The 11,158-nt window shown below is 61.5% G+C and overlaps 1 protein-coding gene across 2 annotated transcripts; it reads right to left on the bottom strand.

The window, feature by feature from the left end:
- Positions 1–2,483: 2,483 nt before the first annotated feature.
- IGFBP3 (insulin like growth factor binding protein 3) lies at positions 2,484–9,952 on the bottom strand. 2 transcript variants are annotated; one of them, XM_045864976.3, is made up of 5 exons: positions 9,418–9,952; positions 6,059–6,285; positions 5,622–5,741; positions 4,803–4,942; positions 2,484–3,816 (listed from the first exon to the last, which is right to left on the bottom strand). In XM_045864976.3, the coding sequence occupies exons 1-4, from the start codon at positions 9,830–9,832 to the stop codon at positions 4,817–4,819; spliced, it is 888 nt and encodes a 295-aa protein (XP_045720932.1). In that variant the 5' UTR covers positions 9,833–9,952; the 3' UTR covers positions 2,484–3,816; positions 4,803–4,816. The 2 variants fall into 2 exon arrangements, with proteins under 2 accessions (XP_045720932.1, XP_045720933.1); XM_045864977.3 differs by lacking the exon at positions 2,484–3,816 and adding an exon at positions 4,398–4,545.
- Between the last annotated feature and the right edge of the window lie 1,206 nt (positions 9,953–11,158).

The raw sequence follows: 11,158 nt of genomic DNA, 5'->3' as shown, positions 1-11,158 counted from the left end.
TTCTGTGTTTCCTGCTTCCTTGTAGGACAGGTGGTCAACTTGATCTTCACTAAGTCAGCCTCTGGCTCTTTATCCCACATATTTGGTCTTTGTTTCAACCATTAGAAACTTCATGCCACCCTTGCCATTTGGTTCTTCTTTATGTTTCCTGTTCTACGTGGTGATATGATACCTTCCCTCCGCTCTTCACACCTGTGCTGGAGGGACTGTTATGATTTTGTTTCCAGTGGAAATGGTCTACTTCTTTTTTTGTTTTTTTAATAGATTTTTTTTAATTTAATCATTTGAGACAGAGAGATACAGAGAGAGAGAGAGTGAGTAGGAGCAGTGGGGAGAGGCAGAGGGAGAGGGAGAAGCAGACTCCCGCTGAGCAGGGAGCCCGATGCAGGGCTCGATCCCGGGACCTGGAGATCATGACCCGAGCCAAAGGCAGACGCTTAATGACTGAGCCACCCAGGCGCCCCGGTCTACTTCTTTGTTTACCTTCTGATACAATTGTGCTGCTCAGAGGTCTTGCAGCTTGTGAACCCTCGTTGCCTAGGGCATCAGCGACCCCTGCCGTGTGGTTCTGTGTCCCCACCCGAAGCTCACGGCTAAGGTGCAGGAGGATGGGGCCGAGGGAAAGCGTCCGGCACCGGGAGTCTGCAGTGGGTCACTCACACCTGCCTGGCTCGGGAGAGCTGCCACCTCCCCGTGTGGAAGGGACCCCCTGCGCTTGTGACCCATCGCTGCCCTGCCTTGCCTTCACTCCTTCGGGACACCTGTAGCAGGTGGGGCGGGTGCTGACAGTTCCCGAGCCATGGAGGGGCACTGGCGGGGGCAGAGGGAGAGCGGCCCCTTTCCTGGGGGTGCCCGCTGGAGCATCACTGGCCTGGCTGACTCCTGCCCAACACGGTGACTTGGGGCACCCCCCTTAAAATAGCCTCAGGCTTCCGGCTCCCCAGGGGCAGACAGCATCTGCTCTCGTGTTCACCCACACTGAGCATTTTTCCGTATCGCTGGCAGCAATAACAGGTGGGTGACGTCACACTCCTTTCCAAGGAACGTGTTTCAGTTGAAAACGTCCCGGTGCCACGTGCAGGCCTCCAGCACCTCCTTCAGGCGCATGTCTGGGAGGAGTGCTGGGTCCCAGGCGTCCGGCCGAATGAGGCGAGCCTCTCTGGACAGCTTGCCATGGCGGAGAAGCCCCTTCCATGACACCCTCCTCAACACCGGTGACGGTCACGCTTTCGCGTGTGGCTGGCTGGTCGGACCCCGGGGGACCCCGGAGAGCCGCTGGAGCGGCTGTGTCCCCCGGGCCCAGTGACACACACGCCCTAGCATGCTCATTTCTGTGTATTTGGGGGATGGCAGCTGGGGACACGTGGTGTGGGGGCTGGAGGGACTCCCAGGGGCTGGTGGGGAGGAGAGCAGAAGTGTGCAGCTTCACGTGTTTGTCAGACATGACAGGAGGGCAGGGAGTGGGAAAGGGGTCAAAGTCGAGTGGGGCTTCAGGAGGGCACAGGATGCCGCGCTCCCAGCAAGGCCGGCCCAGGGGCCTAGAGAGTTGGCATCACACGTGGCTCTCACCTGCAGGGGCTTTAAAGGCCCTGTGGCGCTCAGGTCCTGGAGGCCCAGACACCTGCCGGACTCGTGCACCCCAAGCACCCCATGCCCCCCGGCACCTGCTGCCCCCGTGGGCCTGCTCTCCTCCCCGGCTCCCTCCCTCCTCCCGGTCAGCGCTTGGCACGCTCAGCCCCCACCCGCCGGTGGGTGGCCGGTGGATGGTGGACCGTCTGTGCCACGCTCCTCCTCTCCCATGCTCTTCCTCGTGTGTTCTGCGAAGACCTACGGAACTTCACGCTAGCTACAGAGCTCGATACAGCTCTGCAGGGTGGACCCATCTCAGGTGCTTCTTTAAAGGGTCAGTTACGGCTCTGGACAGGCCATTCTGTGACAGGAGGCTCGCCATCCGTGCCTGAAGGCGTCCGCATAATTATGCCAGGGCCACCAAGGTGGGAGCCCACCCAGCACCCTCCGGGTCTACCTCTCCTCCGGCCTCGTCCACTGCCCTCCAAGCAGAGGGGCGAAAGAGAGGGCCACAGGGGAGGCCGTCCAGTGTGTGCTCCATGCCTGCCCTGCTTGGCCCTGAACGCTGAGTGGTGACAAGATAGGTCCCCGGTGGGCACCCCCTAAATGCAGTAAAGGCCAGACAGCCACGGAGGGGTACCTGCTCATCTGCTGCGCACTCCTGCAGCGGGAATGAGCCCACATCCGCCTCCTAGAACCGCAGGTCCCCAGCAGGTGTGGCCCAGTGCCTCCGTGGGCACCAGCAGAGGCCTCCCGGGGGTCCTGCTGGGCTACTATCCCCGGGGGTGGGACAGGCAAATGCATTTGTCTACGGAGGGCTTCAGCTGTGCTCAGAACATCTTACTCTCTCCTGGATTATTTCCCTAGTAACGAGACGCAAAACCCAGAGCCAGTCACTAATACGGGGACAGGGGTTTCCTTATGGTAAAAACTTTATTTACTATTTATAAATACATTGCAAGACAAACTTTTCAAAAATACCTTTTTTTCCCCCAAAAAACTTAATTAAAAAAAATAAAGGAAAGCTCACAGGTAGGCAGAACGTCTCGAGACCCCCCTTCGTGCTCTCAGGGAGGGCTGTGTGCTGTGCGCATCCACCCTGGGGTGTTCCTGCTCACCTACCCTGAGGCCCGGCCTCCGGGAAAGCAGCCGGGCCCGGCCCCAGCGCCCTCCCTCGGTGGAGGCCGTGTTTCTCTTCTCTAGCACAGGTCCTAGCGTATCTGGACTAGGACGTATAGGAGGGTAACACCTCATGAAGAACATACTTTCTCTGCATATATGTGTGACTTAGAAAGAGAAGTGGGGGTGGGGGTCCAAGTGCAGTGGGCACGGGATTCTCTGGATGGCCCCAGTGTCCCTGACAAGCCATCCCTCTTTGCTGGGTGATAACAACTATTTTTACTCTTTTTATCTCATGCCAAGGAGGACAAGGGAGAGACAGAAAAATAAACATTTTTGCCTTTAAGAAGTTTATCTTCAAAACTAAAGTCGTTCTTGAATTGCTAAATGGAAAAATGCTATTGTCTGCAGTCATTGAAAAATCCTACTCTAATTCCGTGGCCTCTGAAAAGGGCGGAGTCAATGGCAGAGGCCAGGCCGGGGGGGGGGGTGGGGGGGTGGGTGGGAAGGGGTGGGGGCGGGTCAGAAACACCTGTCTTCACAGGTTCCCAGACTTCCCGGGAACATTCTTGGTCTTTTTTTATTTTTTACATGTAAGACTCCACTTATTCTCTCTGCTGTTCCCCAGGGCGCCCACCTGAAGATCCCCAGGATCAGCGGGGCGGGGCCTCCTGGCTGTAAGCCCCGCCCCCGGCAGGTGCACCGGGACGTCCAGACACCAGGCTGCGGGGCTCCCCGTCCTCGCCGAGGCCTGTGCTCATTTACCGAGTGGGGACGAGGCGTGCACTCTACAGAAGCGACACTCGCGGGGTCTGGAAGTGGAGGGTGGGCTGCGTGGGCGCGCTCCGGGACGCGGGAGGGCCGGCCGCGCGATGCTGCAGGGTACGCGTATGTTTGGAGGAAGCAAGAAAAACCCGGCCGCGTCTCATCGACTCCTGCGAAGTGGAAGACGCTCCGGTTCACCATCTACAAGAACCCTAGGCGCTGCGAACAGCTCCTTCTAAACTTTGGCTAAAAGAAAAATCAATTCACCACAAAAAGAAAGATAAACTGAGGCTGTAGCCAGATGCTGATCGTGTCCTTGGCAGTCTTTTGTGCAAAATTAGGCGTTTCTGAGCTCCACATTAACTAAAACAAACAGAAAAAGAAATGTATTGAAATAACTCCCCGACCTTGGAAGGCTCAACTCCCGCCGGGAGACACTGGGGGCGAGACCCCCGGCTGCGGGTGGGTGGGGGGCTCCCCCTACACTGTCACCAAGGAGCACCTGCCAGAGGGGAGACTCAGGCAGAGGCCACCGACCCCGAGTCTCACCCAGAACCTTGAATTTCCTTCCGATTTGTGGGGAAACAAAACTTGTAACTAAGAATGAAAATTTTGGGGCACCTGGGTGACTCCGTCAGTTAAGCATCTGCCTTCGGCTCAGGTCGTGATCCCGGGGTCCTGGGGTCGAGCCCTGCACTGGGCTCCCTGCTCAGCGGGGAGCCTGCTTCTCCCTCTCCCCCACCCCCACGTGTGCTCTCTGTCAAATACATAGATAAAATCTTTAAAAAAAAATGAAAATCTCTTCTGTTTACTTAAATTTGTCTTGCGGAGACGAAACACATTTATTCTGTTTTCTCCAATGGCTCTCCCGTTTATTAAAAGACAAAGGAGTGTCAAGCACGACCGCAGTCTTCGAAGTCATAAATCTCATTTAAAATCTCGTATTTGTGTTAGGTGAAAATAAACTTTATTACAATGGTATCAATCACAGACTATCAAAATATCCGGAACATTTTACAGAGAAAAACCAGCCACACTTGTGAGGGAGAAGCGTGTTCCTTTCACAAGTCCTCGAGGGTTAGAACAGCCTGCCTGTGAAGATAAGCCACAGCAGCGGTGTGGGGAAGGCTGGGCGTTGGACTTCGCCGTATGCGTGTGTGTGAACGTGCACAAGTCCAAGTCCAAGATCTTCCAAGGGTCTCCAAGCACCTCTGAGACAACCTGACCACAGGCCCTGTTCCCTGGGCTGCTGCAGGTGGGTCGGGGGGGCCCTGCACCCTCCTGCGGGGTCTGTCCCCGCTTCCCGAGACGCACCGCCGCGGCCCCCGAGCCCAGGCCCCCCGGCTTACGTGGCGAGCAGCGTCTACTTGCTGTCCATGCTGTAGCAGTGAATGTCGCCTTTCCCCCGGGCGTCGAAGCCGGGAAGAGGCTGCCCATACTTGTCCACGCACCAGCAGAAGCCCCGCTTCCTGCCCTTGGAGGGGCGGCACTGCGGGAGAGCACAGGACACAGGTGAACCCTGAGGGCGGGCCAGGCGCCCAGGGCCAAGGGCACAGCAGGCTCTCACGCCCAGGGGGAGGCGGCTCTCCGGAGAAGCGGCCGGGGCAGTTCTGTGCCCCTCGGGGATGAGAACGTCCCACCTGCCGGGGGAGGCACCCGAGAGCGCTCGCCGAGGCGCACAGATGGGCTCTCAGCGCGGCTTTGCTGAGCAAGGGACTGATGGGAATACGCAGGCGGCAGGTAAGCTGCTGCCTAATGGCTGGTGGCAAACAGCTGCGACAGAGACCAGGAGGCCCATGGCCCTGCTCATTCTGCAGCCACCATGGTGGGAACTGTCCCAGTGCAGAGCCGCCTGCGATGCTGCGGTCGCGGAACAGTTCATCTCCGGAGATGCACTCAGCCTGGCCTCCATCGTGCCAGGACTCCTCAGCCTGGCCTCCATCGTGCCAGGACTCCTGGGAAGGATGGGCCGGAGGGGGACCAACAGGGGATCCCAGGGAGGCTTTTTGGCCCACGACCTCATGTCCCTGTGATGGTTATTCACAACGTCACCCCGTGTCCCTTCAGTTAACCCAGGGCCCCGAGGCAGCGGTGCCCGGCTCTGCGGACCAGAGGGGAGGTGTGGACGGAGGGAGCGGGGGAGGGAGGCTGGGGAGGATGCCACTCACCTGCTTCTTCTTGTAGAAGCCCTTCCTGTCACAGTTGGGGATGTGGATGCCCCTGGGGCTAAGCATGTCCAAGAACTTGAGTCGGTTCAGCGTGTCCTCCACCTCCCGGCGGCAGGGGCCCTGTGGGGCGAGCCACGGGTCACTCGGGAGCGCGCACGGCCTCAGAGAACCCCACGCACCCGTGGAGGGACCTGCCATGCGATCCCCACGACTCCCCAACCATGGCTCCCCTCTCCCGTGAGGTCCCCAGAGCGAGGCCCGGGACTGGGGGGGAGGGAGAGGCCACAGGCCAGGGGACTCGGAGAGCAGGTGAACAGAACACCGCCAGCCCCGAGGTGCTCCTACCCACGTCATTCCACCTTGACCCCCGTGGGATCCCACAGTGGGAAGGGTCCCTCCACACTCAGCCCACCGCCCACCGGGAGGAGAAGGCTCACGTATTCCGTCTCCCGCTTGGACTCGGAGGAGAAGTTCTGGGTGTCCGTGCTCTGGGACTCGTAGTCCACCTTGTAGCGCTGGCTGTCCTTGGCGTGCCCTTTCTTGATGACGTCCATCTTGGTGTGCAGGGGCTGGAGCTTGGCATCGGGCACCCGGTGTGTGCTGGGGAGGGCCTGGCCCTGCATGCTCCCGGCACTGTGGTCTTCCTCCGACTCACTGCTGTTTCCTTGAAAAGTGCAAGGAGCATACAGGTGTGATGGCCATCCGCACTTAGCAACGGTCTTTTCAAAATACTACCACAGCGACCAAGTCCCAGCTAGGTGGAAATGTCATCCAGCAACTCCAGAACACCTGGATAAAGTTCTGTTCCACGGTACTAGCAGAGGACGGCTGTCACTCTACCGGAAGCCCGCTTTCTAGAAAGGAATCTGATGTGTGCTTTCTGAGCGGTGGTGGTGGTGGTGGTGGTGGGGGGGGCCAGGGAAGGGTTCTCACCGCCGAGCCGGCAGCATCTGTCACCCTCCGCCGGCAGGGGGCACGCCTGAGCAGGGACAGTGCCCAGGATTCAGACCCCAAAGGCCACCCCAAGCGCAGCCTCCCAGGACTGGGCGACCGTATACCCTCTCTGCCCCACCCGCCGGCCCTGCTGAGTCAGAGGCGCCAGGTGGGGACAGCCACCTGGGTGGGGGTCCACAAGCCCCGCAGGGACTCGGACTCCCCCGCTGTCCTGTGCCACCAGGCCGACTGGCCCCAGGGAAAGCTCACTCCCCTTTGAAGCCTGGCTGCAGGTCCCCTGGCTCTGGGCATTGGGTGGTGTGTGACGGGTCCCGCTGTCACATCTCAAACTCACTGTCCACACATGGGCTGGAACGCCCCGAGGAGGTGCACAGACCCTGTGCATGCTGGAGCACTCACTCCCTCAGGGACCCCCCGCCACCCCCAGACACCGTTCTGTGACCAACACGCTAAAATGAAGAGAACCGAGGCCCTGACACTGGTGTTGGATGTCCGCAGCTGTCACTGGGGCTTCACGTGCACGGACTACATGCAGGGCTGATACGGAGCCAGCACGCTCTCGGGGTTCCTTTTCCAGGATGAACAGTGGGGGTGGCTACGGGGGAAGAGCTGCCGAGGACCCCCTGTGGGTCACACGATCGCTCCATTCAACGAGCAGCCCGCCTCCGTCCTGGGAGGGGCTTGGCTCACCATCTGGTCCTGAATCTACCATGCCTGGGGGTGCCGAGCGCCCTCCAGGGGCTCCGCCCCTCATGCACGGTGGCAGCCCACAGGGAAGCTGGCTCAGACCTCCGGCTCTAGGGGACAGGGGCAAATGTCTCGTGGAGGACGCTCCCCAGGCTGGCTGAAGGACAGAATCTCTGCAGGACGCGCCCAGGGCAGGTGCACTCACCAGGGGTTGGGGGACACCCTCTCCTCCTTGGGGACTCCACTTCCTCCCCTGGGAAGAGAGAGTCCCTGGAGGTGGAGGGGTGGCTGAGCTCCCAAGGAGTTTGGCGTCTGGGGAAGCACAGATCAGCCCAGCGCCAGAGACAGTCGGTTCTTAATTGGCAGATTTTGGTTTCAATGTCCTTTAACCTTAGGGTTTTTTCCTTCCTTTTCAGGGAAGTGCTGGGGACAAAGGAGATGCTAAGGGTATGTAAATAAACATATTTGCATTTCTTTTCCAAGAACTGAGTAATTTCTTCAACCTCCCAGGTTATCTTTCTAATGCCTGCGGACTTCAGCAGGAACACCAAACCTCTGCATTCAAGCAACAGATAATCTTAACTTTTGACTTCCATTTAAATGTACCTCCCCACCCCCACGGGTTTTAGAAGTCTCATAAAATCCTAGGCCTGTTAACCGCGTTTTAGTTAAACACATCAACCCATGCTGCGGAACTACTACGATAGTAATCATAACGTACCCAGTACCGGGTCACTGAAATCGGCAGCATCTGTAAGAGCTTCTCAGGTCACTTTTCGAATACCCAGAAAACACGCTAGAAGAATAAAGGGCACACAGCAAACACCAGAGTTGCCCTGAGAGACAAATGCACCTAGCGATTTTAAATCCACTATGATACAGCGGCACACGTTTTAGGCAACTGGAATTTTGCCTTCTCACCAATCCTGGAATGGTGTTTGTTTCTCTGGGATCCACAGAGCCAGCCCTGCCTAGCAAAGACAGAGCCTCACCCGGGAGTGGAAATGTGCAGAACCCGAAATTACAAGGGGACTGCCCTCCTGCCAGTCCAGGGTGGGAGCCTGCCCACTAGCTCTGTCCAGCCTGGTGCCTTGGAGGCGAGCGCAGAATTCTCGCGGCCTCCAGCTCTGCAGGAGCTCCACTCACAGAACCCAGGGAGGCTGGCTGAGCCTGCTGGAGAATTTAGAGCAACAACTGCAGACTCCATTTACACTGCTTTCTCGGAACAGCGTGATGTCCTTCACCGAGCCTGGCGACGGGCAGTGGGCGAGCCTCTGTCCTCTCGGGGCTCCCAGGAACCGGACCCCATCCCTTCCACTTCGGATTAAGGGCCAAACAGTCCTGAGGCTTATTCCACTCCCCTTCACCATCACTGAAATCTTTTGAGTCCACAGTCCCTGAAGCCCCCGCACCTGGCGTTGGTCTGGGGCCATCCAGGCACCGGGGCGGATGGGGCGCCCCAGGGGGACGAGGCAGGACGTGGCAAACCGGGTTCAGCCCCCACGTTCCTCCCTGCCTCTGGGGGACTTTGGGGAGGCGCTGCGTTCTGGACGTCAGGTTGCCCAAACGCAAAAGATGCCAATACCCGGTTCCCCCCTTACTGTTTCTGGCGCACGCCCAGACGTGCCATAAGTCTGCGCAAATGTTGGCACTTTTAAAGACAAGCACCATCTCCTACAAAGGTGCCCGCCCACCTTCTCCAGTCCAAATGCGCCCCGCCCGCCTCCCTGGTCCTCCAGCTCCCCCCGCATCCTTGGCATAAACACGCTCGCTCCCAGTTTGTGGGACACGGAAGCCGCGTTCCCGAGGTGGGCCGCGCGGTCCACGCCCACGTTGGCTGCCGCGCTGCGCCCGCACCGAGCGCGGGGAGATGCTCGTCGGCAAGGGATCGGTCATGACAAACCTCGCATCCTCCCCCTCCCTGCCCGGGAAACCTCCGACCCAGTTGTGCCGAAAGCGCTTAGCAATTTGCAAGCGCTCCGCGCGCGGCGAACGCAGCGCGTGCACGGCCGGCTGCAGACCGCGCCGCGGGCGGGCGCGCTCGCTCGCGGGGCCCCGGCTTCCGCGCCCGCAGCGCCGGGCGCGCGGAGGGCAGGGGGCCCCGCAGCGGCGCCGCCCCAGCCCCCGCCCGGGGCCGACGGCGCCGGCGGCTCACCTGGCGCGGACGACGCTGGCAGCAGGTAGGCGCGCAGGCGGCCGGCGGCGCTGGCGCTGGCGTTGGCGCAGAGCCCGCGGCCGTCCAGCAGCGCCTGCAGCGGGCGCGGCTCGGCGGGCGGCGGCTGGCAGCGGAGGCCGGCGCCGCAGCGCTCGGTGTAGACGCCGCACGGCTGGCCCTCGCGCAGCGCGCACGTCAGGCAGCAGCCGCAGCCCGGCTCTCTCACCAGCTCGGGGCACGCGGACGCGGCGGGCGGCGGCGCGCACTGCGCCAGAGCGCGCGCGTCGCACGGCTCGCAACGCACCACGGGGCCCGCGCCCGCCGAGCCCGCGCCGGCCCGTGCGGCCGGCGGCCCGCGGAGTAGCGCCAGCGCGGTCAGCGCCGCGGCCCAGAGCGCGGGGCGCGCCCGCTGCATGGCGCCCGCCGCGGGGGCCCGCTGCTCGGTCAGCCGGGGCGCGCAGGGATCGGGCGGAAGCGCGCGGCGCGAGGCTGCGGGCGTGGGGGAGGCAGCTAGCAGTGCCGAGCGCGGCGCCGCCGTTTTCGCATCTGGGCGGCCCGAGCGCGCTGGCCGCTATATAGAAGCCGGGTGGCCGAGGACACGCCCCGGAACGGCGCGCGGGCTGGGGGGAGGGGGCGGGCCGGCGCCCACGAGGCTCGGGCTCCCGCCGCACCCGGGGCCGCCGGGCTGGGGGCGGGGGCGCGCAGCGCGCGGGCGCCCAGGCACCTGCTCCCCGCGCGCACTGCGGTCCCTTCGCCACCACGCCGGCCCGGGGCCTCGGCAGCCCCGCCTCCCCGCCGTCCCCGGCGCCTCTGGCCACCCGGGCGCCTCGGCCGCCCCTGGCCAGCCCGACGCCGCCGCCTTTCTCCCTGCGGGCCCGGGCGAGGTCGCCCCCGTGGAGAGCGAGCGGGTGTCCCGGAGGCCGGCGTGCTCCGCACCTCACCGAATGTACTTTGCGGAGCTTCGCAAAATTTGAGTCCACGGGTCGGGAAGGCCGTGGGACATTTCCGAGTGGGACTACCTGATGCGCGTCGAGGGCTCTGGATTTCTCCGCGCCCGCGGGGCCGTTCGCTCCCGCTCCCTCCCCGCCTCCCGGGACATACAAATGCGCTTCTGCAGGTGCGCACGTGGTCTTCGCGCGTTCCAAGGCAGCCGTGAAGCCTCCCTGGGTGTTGTGCGCGAAGCCCCCAGCTGGCGATGGGTCCTTAGCAGGCCTCGTCGGGGCCCGGACGTCACCACTGTTCTGGTCGTAGGTCTTCTCCCTGCTTAGTGTTGTCAAGTGGAGTTTACTGCCCGAACAAAACAGTGATAAGAGCCGTAAAACGAGCACTGCCGAGGTGTCGTTAATAACAGAATAGTCCTCGCAGCTGGTTATTTTTACCACCGTTTTCCCAGGCCACCTTGTATCCCTGTACTGAGTTCTCTCCGGGGCGTCGAAGTGGGGATTGTTTGGGATTCTCCCTTCTCTGCGCGCCACGCTGAAGTCCTGACCGGCGTTTGCAAAGGTGTCTGCGCGCCCCTTCCCGAGGTGACCGACAGAGGGCGCCGGGGGTCCAGGATTGAACCGGGAACTGCCCTTTGCGAGGCTCTTTTGCCGAGAGCGTGTGGGTCGGCATTGCTGACCGATGAGACCCCCGCGGGCGGGGACTTTCCTGGATGGTGTTGGAAAGGGAGTCTTGCCCTAGGAGGTGGACAGGTGTCTTGGGGGCGCGTTGCGCAGTTTGCAGTAGGAACCGCGCCTCA

The sequence above is a fragment of the Mirounga angustirostris genome, unplaced genomic scaffold, assembly GCF_029215605.1.
Source record: "Mirounga angustirostris isolate CCGP_5_RB_7025 unplaced genomic scaffold, mMirAng1.0.hap1 SCAF_12, whole genome shotgun sequence".
NCBI classification, from domain to species: Eukaryota; Metazoa; Chordata; class Mammalia; order Carnivora; family Phocidae; genus Mirounga; species Mirounga angustirostris.
Note: the sequence above shows the minus strand (reverse complement) of the source record. Positions and strands in the feature narration are given on the sequence as shown.